General features: G+C 43.5%; 1 protein-coding gene across 2 annotated transcripts in view; it reads left to right on the top strand.

Annotated features, from left to right (window-relative positions):
* The first annotated feature begins 1,158 nt into the window (after positions 1–1,158).
* CUNHXorf56 (chromosome unknown CXorf56 homolog) overlaps positions 1,159–8,726 on the top strand; it is a 17,173-nt gene continuing 9,605 nt past the window's right edge. The window contains exons 1-2 of one of the 2 annotated variants that reach the window (XM_008073607.1): positions 1,159–1,364; positions 4,907–5,024. In XM_008073607.1, coding sequence (XP_008071798.1) covers positions 1,241–1,364; positions 4,907–5,024 — 242 coding nt within the window. In that variant the 5' untranslated portion in view covers positions 1,159–1,240. The remainder of the gene's footprint in view (positions 1,365–4,906; positions 5,025–8,726) is intronic. The other variant, XM_021706736.1, reaches the window with a different exon arrangement.

Genomic DNA, 8,726 nt, shown 5'->3' with positions numbered 1-8,726 from the left:
CAAAAAAAAAAAAAAAAATACTATTCAGCCATAAAAAGGAATGCAGTACTAAACAGAATGCACCTTGAAAACATCATGCTAAGTGAAAAAAACCAAATGGTCACATATTGTATCATTCAATTTATATGAAATGTGCAGAACAGTAGCCAAACACAGTGGCTCATGCCTGTAATCCCAATGCTTTGGGTGGCTGAGGTGGGAGGTTCCCTTGAGGCCAGGAGATAGAGATCAGCTTGGGCAATATAGTGAGACTCCAATAATGCTATTTAAAGTAATAAATGAACAAAATCCAAAAAAGAATTGTCTAGAATAGGTAAATCTACAGAGACAAAAAGTAGATTTGTGGTTGCCGGGGGCTGGGAAGTGGTGGGTATAGGATTTCTTTTAGAGATGATGAAAATGTTCTGGAATTAGATAGTGGTGATGATTGCACAACTTTGTGAATATACTATTATTCAATTAGATACTTTAAAAAGGTGGATTTTATGTTATGTGAATTATATCAACTAAAAAAAAGATGTCTCTACTTCTTTAGGTACCCACCCTGAATACGCTCATTAAATCAAAATTATAGTTAGAAACACTTACAATCTGTATTATGCATATAAAATATGTATAGTCCTCTGATATATTTGGTTTTATACACACATACACACACACACACATATATATGCATTCGTGTATAGAAATATAAATAATTTAAATAATGCTAAGAGTGTCACAACCGGCTGGGCTCGGTGGCTCAGCCTGTCATTCCAGCACCTTGGGAGACCAAGACGAGTGGACTGTCTGTGCCCGCGGGTTCGAGACAAGGCCGGGCAACTTGGCTAGATCTCATCCCTACAATAAATCAAAAACTAGTCGGGTGTGGTAGCGCGTCTGTAGTTCCGGGTACTTGGAAGGCTGGGGCGGAAGGATCAGCAGAGCCCAGCAGGTCGACGCTGGGGTAGCCGTGGGTGTGCCACGGCGCTTCAGCCTGGGCGACGAAGTGAGACTCCAACTCAAAAAAAAAAAAAAAAAAGTGCCACAAATAAAACAGTCCCACGGCAAAGTAAGTTTTGGCGCCAGGCGGGCCCCCGTGCAGCATAGCCTGATGGGACAGTCCGGAAGTTTATAGGAAGAGTACTCCTAACACGTGACTAACGTTGCAGAAGGGAGAAGACGCAATGCACGCCTGTGACGTCATTTCTACGCGACCATCTTTCTTGGCCTTCAGTTTTTTTGGCTGTTCCTTTGCGCTATGCCGAAAGTAGTGTCCAGGTCGGTAGTTTGCTCCGACACCCGGGACCGGGAGGAGTATGACGACGGCGAGAAGCCCCTCCACGTGTACTACTGTCTGTGCGGCCAGATGGTCCTGGTGCTGGGTGAGTAGTCGGGAACAGGGGAGCGTCTGCAAGGAGCGAGACTTTGGGTTCTTGAGGTGAATTTCTCTGGCTGTGATCTGAGAGCCGTCACTCATTAAAATCCTCCCTACACTTTCCCGCCGCACTCCAGGGCATTAAAAAAATGTTTTCTGTTTAAGTCTGTAACTATCCAGACTTCCCTCAAAACTAATTTCTTCTTTCAGAAAAAAAATACTGTATTTCCTTCTCAATCCATTATTGTCAAAAGCTCCCGCCTCTAGAAACTGTATTTAAAGATGCTGTAATAGCTCTCATCTCGGTACAAACGAAAATAAAACCCTCCATTGATCAAATAAACCCCTCCAGCTATAACCCCATTTCGTTGCTTCTTTTATAGCAAAACTCCTCAAAAGAGTTGCCTGTTTTGACTGTATCTGCGTCCTCACTTCTCGTTCCCTCACTTCAGGCAGGCTTTCCTTCCAACCTCATTATTTAAGTCAGATTTTTAGTTACTAACTGAACTCTCTGTTGCTCTGTTACTAGTTCCAGTGGTGGCGGTGGTGGTGGTTGTTAGTATTATTTTGAGTTGGGGTCTCGCTCTGTCGCCCAGGGTGGAGGGCAGAGGTAGCAATCATAGCTCACCGCAGTCTCGACCTCCTAAGCTCAAGTGATTCTCCCACCAAAGAGCTGGGATCACAGGTGTGAGCCACAGCGCCTGGCCTCTCCAGTGGTTAATTTTCCAGTGTTGATTTTAATCCTCCTGTCAGTGGCATTGGACAGAGACAGCCACTCCCTTCTTTTTGAAACATGTTTTCTGCCTCTAAGACTTCAAACTCTCCTGACTTTCCTCCTGTCTCAGATTTTGCCCCTTCTTGTCTGGCTCCTGCTTGTCTCTCAGACTTTTAGGCATTCCAAGGCCCAAGATCTCAATACTCACTCTCTGGGTGAACGCAATCATTTCCAGGCTTTAAATGCCACTTATATGTTGATAACTCCCAGATGTTCACATTTAACCTGCACTTCTCCTGAAACTCCAATTGCCTATTCAACATCTCCTTTTAGATATCTAATGGGCCTCTCAAATATATAATGTTCAAAATTGAATTCATGATCCCTTACACCCTGCTCATACAGTCTTCCATGTTGCATTCAGTGGCACCACTATTCACTGGTACCACTATTCATCCATCCAGTATCTCAGACTGAAAACCTGGAATTATTCTTGGCTCCTATCTCTCACATACCTTACATCTGTCCAGTCCATCAACAAATCCTGCAGGTGTATCCCTGAATATGTACCCAGGATCTGACTACTTGTTACTGCTTCCATTTCTACCACTTCCATCAACAAATCCTGCAGGTGTGTCCCTGAAAATCTACCCAGGATCTGACTACTTCTTACCACCTCCATTTCTACCACTCTAGTCCAAGCTACCACCATCTCTTTCCTGGATTGGCACCATAGTCTGTTGCTCTCCCTGCTTCCACTCTGTTTCCACTGGTCATTTTTCCATACAGCAACCAGAGTCCTGTTAAAACTGGTAGTTTTGTATAACTCTGAGAATAAAACCAAAGTCCATACCAAGACCGTACGTGAGTAGGCCTCTAGCTGTCTCTCAGACGTGGCCTCCTAGCAGTCTTCCCCTTGCTCACCGCACTCCAGCCACAGTGGCCTTCTTGCCTTATCTCCATCATGTCAAAAATTTTCTGCCCTCTTGGGCCCTTGGAATTGGTATTTCTTCTGCCCCAAAGACTTTTTCCTCAATGCTTCCTTACTTCATCCAGGTCTCTGCTGAAATGTCACTTCCTTAGAGAACTCTTCCCTGACTCCCTTATCTAAAATAGCATCCCTGTTGCTCTTTGTCCTCTTACCCTGCCTAATTTTTTATTAGTACTTATTATCCAAGATCACATTATTTAATTATTATATTTTGCCTTTCCCACTAGAATGTAAGCTTCATCAGGGACGAGACTTTTTCTGCTTTGTTCTTTGCTGAATGCCCAGCACCATGTTGGAACAGTGCCTGGCACATAGAGAGCCCTCATATTTATTAAATAAATGAATTCTTGATGAGAGTGGTGGAAAGAGCAGGGCTTTTGAATCACTTAGAGTTGTGTCTGAATTCTTGTTCTGCTTCTTATCAGATGTGTGATAGATCTCTTACCCTTTCTAAGCCTCAGTTCCCTCGTCTTTAAAATGGGAACAATAAATCTCTACTTTAACTGTTCATTGTGAAGAGTAAATGAGTTAACATATAAACTGCCTAGTGTTTTCTTTTCTTTTTTTTTTTTTTTGAATTGGAGTCTCACTCTGTTGCCCAGACTGGAGTGCAGTGGCCGCTCCCGGCCACCGCAGCCTCGACCTGCTGGGCTCCGGCGATCCTTCTGCCTTAGCCTTCCGAGTAGCCGGAATTACAGGTGCGCGCTACCAGGCCCGGCTAATTTTTTTATTTATTGTAGAGATGAGGTCTCGCCTGCCCAGGAGGGTCTTGAACCCGCCGGCTCAGGCAATCCACTCACCTCAGCCTCCCAAAGGCGCGGGATTACAGACTGAGCCACCGAGCCCGGCTGTGCCTAGTGTTTTCTAATTCCTCTTCTCACCTCCTCCTTTAATCTCTAATCACTCTGACCACTTGTCTTTTTCTGTGACCCTTTAGCTACTTAATTTGCATTATACCAATTTTCAGTCTGCTTTATAACTGTACCTAATTTTTTTTCCATATGTTTTCATTGTTTTCCGATTAAAACTCCTCCAACTAGGTTGGGTCATTTGTGTACTATAAATGTCATATCCTTTACCCTCTCTCTCCTTTTCTTTTCTTTTTTTTTTTTGAATTGGAGTCTCACTCTTTCACCCAGGCTGGAGTGCAGGCGATCCTTCCATCTCAGTTGGAGTCTCACTCTGTCGCCCAGGTTGCTGGGCTCCGGCGATCTTTCCGTCTCAGCCTTCCAAGTAGCTGGGACTACAGACGTGCACTACCACACCTGGCTAATTTTTTGATTTATTGTAGAGATGAGGTCTCACCAAGTTGCCCAGGCAGGTCTCGAACCCACGGGCTCAGGAAATCCACTCACCTCAGCCTCCCAAGGCTCAGGATTACAGGCTGAGCCACCGAGCCTGCCTTCTCTCTCCTTTTCTTAGCACAAATCTGCTTTTCCCAATGCTTCTTCATAGGCGTTCCAGGAGCTTGATTGTCTCTTCTGATTCTAATACACTGTAACAGAAACCAAGTATAGGATGATCACAGAAATGCTCAGGTACTTCACTTGCAGTGCCAGGATGGACTTTTCAGATAATATAATCCACCCATCTTTCAAATGAGGAAAAAATCTCTAGAGGAGGAAGTAATTTGCCAGAGATCATTGGATAGTTACATAGCTGGGACCAAAACCAAGGTCTCCTGACACAGGTCATTTTTAGTTGGAAAATGCAATAATAGGTTTCAATAAGCATAGTAATTATAGTAGAACATTATAGTGCTAGGGGCCCCACTGAAAACTTCTGATTGACTTAGGATGTTTTGCAGTGACTCTAGTGACCAACTCTTTCCCCATTCCTGCAGATTGTCAGTTAGAGAAATTGCCCATGAGGCCCCGGGACCGGTCCCGTGTCATTGATGCAGCCAAACATGCCCACAAGTTTTGTAACACAGAAGATGAGGAAACCATGTATCTTCGAAGGTAAGTGGTTGATACTCTCTGTCTAGGATTTCCCTATTTTGTAGGAGTCTATTTCTGAAGAATATAAATATCCCATCTGGTGTTGAACAAGTCACCCAGTTCGGCCCAGTACTTTGACATTTTTGGTGGTTTTCTAGCTTTTGTTAATGCAGCAGTATCTTTATTGTGCTTTGTTGAAATGATGCTCAAATGTGATTCTGTTGTCATTTGAATGAGTTCATTTAACCTGTAATCTTGTAGAACACAGCATGTGCCAGGCACTGAGCTAGGTACTGGATCTGTGATGAATAAGGTATGATCTTTATCATTAAAGAGCTCATGACTCAGTGAGGGAACGATTGGCCCATTGTGATAGGAAAAAATACTGGTATTGTGAACAAAAGGCTATGGAAAAACGGGTGGAAGTGGGTCGTTCACCCTGAATTGTGGTCAGGAAAGGCTCCAAAAATGATGACATTTGTGTTTGGCCTGAACTAGAGTTTCACCATGTAGATGAAGGGGATGAAGAACATTCCAGATGGAAAGAATACAGACGCATTAAAAGCATCAAACACAGGGCAACCTCTTTCAGGTCCCCTCCTGCTGTGGGAGCTTTTCTATCTTCTTAATGATTCCTATTTCCTCAAAAAAAAAATCAAACACAGTATGTTTGAGAAATTTGGATAACCCTTTGTGGCTGGAGTACAGGTTACTTTACAGGAAGGGATTTATGCATACTGGGGTGAAGACAGAGTAAAATGCTGAATTGGGCAAGTTTAGACTTAATCTGTAGGCAATGAGGAGCTGTCTCAGTTTTTTTAAGCAGGGAAGTGACGTGACTGGATCTGTTTTAGATGTGGGAGTCCCTGGTATACATGGGAATTGAAACCTGGGAACGGATAGAATTACATAGAAAGCATGGAGCAAGAAGAGAGAACTGAAGATTTAAAAGGCAGACAAAAGAATTGGAACAGAGCCAGGAGAGCCTCGTGATGTGGAAAACAAGAAGACAGTTTCAAGAAGTGTGTGGGGCCTGGTTGGGGGAAGGGGGGCTGGTGGTCAGCAGTAGGTGCCAGAAGCCATAGAAAGGTCAATCCTAGGGAATTAAAATGTCCATCCATTCATTCAGCAAGTATTTCATTTACTGAACTCCTATTATATATCAAGTATTATCCTAGAAGCCTGGAACATACCAGTGTATTAGTTTTAGTTTGCTATAGCTACCATAATAAAGTACCACAAACTGGGTGGCCTAAAACAACAGAAATGAATTATCTCATAGTTCTAAGGACAGACTTGGTGGCTCACACCTGTAATCCAAGCACTTTGGGGGGCCAAGGCAATCAAGGATTGCTTGAGCCCAGGCATTTGAGATCACTATCGGCAATGTAGCAAGACCTCATCTCTACCATAAATTTTAAAAAGTAGCCAGGCGTCGTGGTGCATGCCTGTATTCCCAGCTACTCGGGAGGCTAAGTTGGAAGGATTGCCTGAGCCCAGGAAGTCAAGGCTGTGGTGACCCATGATCATGCCACTGCAGTCCAGCCTGGACAACAGAGTAAGATGCCTTACTAAAAGAAAAAAAAATTGTTCCATGGTTCTGGAGGCTAGAAATCTGAAATCAAGGTGTCAGTAAGACCATATTCTCTCTGAAGATTCTAGGGAGGTTCTTCCTTACACCTTCTTGGCTTTTGGTGTTTGCCAGCAATTTTTGGTGTTCCCTGGCTTGTAAATGCATCTCTCTAGTTGCTGCCTGCATCATCATATGGCATTCTTTCTGTGTCTCTTCTTTTTTTTTTGAGTTGGAGTCTTACTCTGTCGCCCAGACTGGAGTGCAGTGGCACGCTGCCGGCCACTGCAGCCTCGACCTGCTGGGCTCTGGCAATCCTTCCACCTCAGCCTACCAAGTACCTGGAACTACAGGCATGCGCTACCACGCCTGGCTAATTTTTTGATTTATTGTAGAGATGAGGTCTCGCCAAGTTGCCCAGGCAGGTCTCGAACCCGCAGGCTCAGGCAATCCACTCACCTCAGCCTCCCAAGGCGTGGGATTACAGGCTGAGCCACCGAGCCCAGCTTGTGTCTCTTCTTATAAATACACCAGTCCTACTGGATTAAGAACCCATCCTATTCCAGTATGACCTCATCTTAACTATAATATCTGCAACTACCCTGTTTCCCGATAAGGTCACATTCAGAGGTTCCTGGAAGGATTTGAATTTTTAAGGGACACTGTCCCACCCAGTACAACCAGTAAATAAGCAAAGAACCCTACCCTTATGGAACTTTAGTGTTGCACTGGAAAAAGCTACAGGCTGACATCTAACTGTGTTTAATTTAAGAAACCAACTGTTGTTAGCTCACACTAATGAAAAGAGTCAGAAACTGCTACTAGATAACTTTCAGTAGCGAATCAGGCAAAAAGCACCATTATGACATCTGGACTTTTAGAATTGAAAATAAAATTGGTTATATACAAGATACAGCTGGGAGCACAGATGATAACATTTATGAAATTTGCAAAGGAAGGCCCTCCAGGAGACATTGGGGAGAAATTTCATTGTGGTATATAGGAAGGATTTTTTTTTTTTTTTTTGAGTTGGAGTCTCACTCTGTCGCCCAGACTGGAGTGCAGTGGCATGCTCCTGGCCACTACAGCCTCGACCTGCTGGGCTCTGGCAATCCTTCCTCCTCAGCCTTCCAACTAGTTGGAACTACAGGTGTGTGCTACCATGCTCGGCTAATTTTTTATTTATTGTAGAGATGAAGTCTCGCCAAGTTGCCCAGGCGGATCTCGAACCCGCGGGCTCGGGCAATTCACTCACCTCAGCCTCCCAAAGCATGGGATTACAGGCTGAGCCACCGAGCCTGGTCATAGGAAGGTTTATGAAGAAAATACTCTAATATCTAAGGTTAATTCATTCTCTTAAGTTTTTGCTCCCCCTATTGTTTAGGTTTATGATTTTGAAAATTATCAACCGATTATCTTTAGGATCACTAAAATAATTATTATATATTATATTTATATATACTTTAATTATGATAGTATTATATATATTAATATGTATTATTCAGTTAATGCAACAGGCTCCTATGGCATTATAAGGCAGAAGTTCTTACTTCCAGGCCAGAAAATTTCTGAGTGTCCTAGACTGAGCTAGGAACCCAAAATCTGACCACCTTGATCCTAGAGGTAAGCCAGCTCTAGGCCTAGTCCTAGTGCTAGGTGCCCAGGCTGGTGGTCTCTAGCTAAGTGTCTGTTAGGCCACAGCTCTTTGAGCTTACCAACAAAGGCATGCTAAACTTCCTCCTTGGTTGACATAGTTCCTGCTTTAATCATGAACAGTCTTTCCAAGGACCCACTCAGTGAGCTCCCATGTTGGCCAGGGTAGGATTTTGGTCAGCTCTTAACCTTCCTATTTTTTATACAGTTGAGTCTGGGGAGCACCAGTTAGTAAAATATAGCAGTCTGTCCAATATGTTCTGGAGCCCATCACTTTCCATCTCTAAGACTCTCCATTAACTCGTTTGCTTGTGGATATCTAGTTGTCCCAGCACCATTTGTTGAAAGGACTGCTTTTCCCCATTGAATGGTCTTGGCATCCTTGTCAAAAATCAGTTAACCATGTAGTATGAATTTATTCTAGACTCTCAGTTCTATTCCATTGAATATGTCTGCCCTTATGCCGGTATCACCTTGTCTTTTTTTTTTTTTTTTTTTTT

The sequence above is a fragment of the Carlito syrichta genome, unplaced genomic scaffold (genome assembly GCF_000164805.1).
Source record: "Carlito syrichta isolate Samal-C Ts95f unplaced genomic scaffold, Tarsius_syrichta-2.0.1 Scaffold315966, whole genome shotgun sequence".
Lineage (NCBI taxonomy): Eukaryota > Metazoa > Chordata > Mammalia > Primates > Tarsiidae > Carlito > Carlito syrichta.
This window is presented reverse-complemented; position numbering and strand designations above follow the sequence as displayed.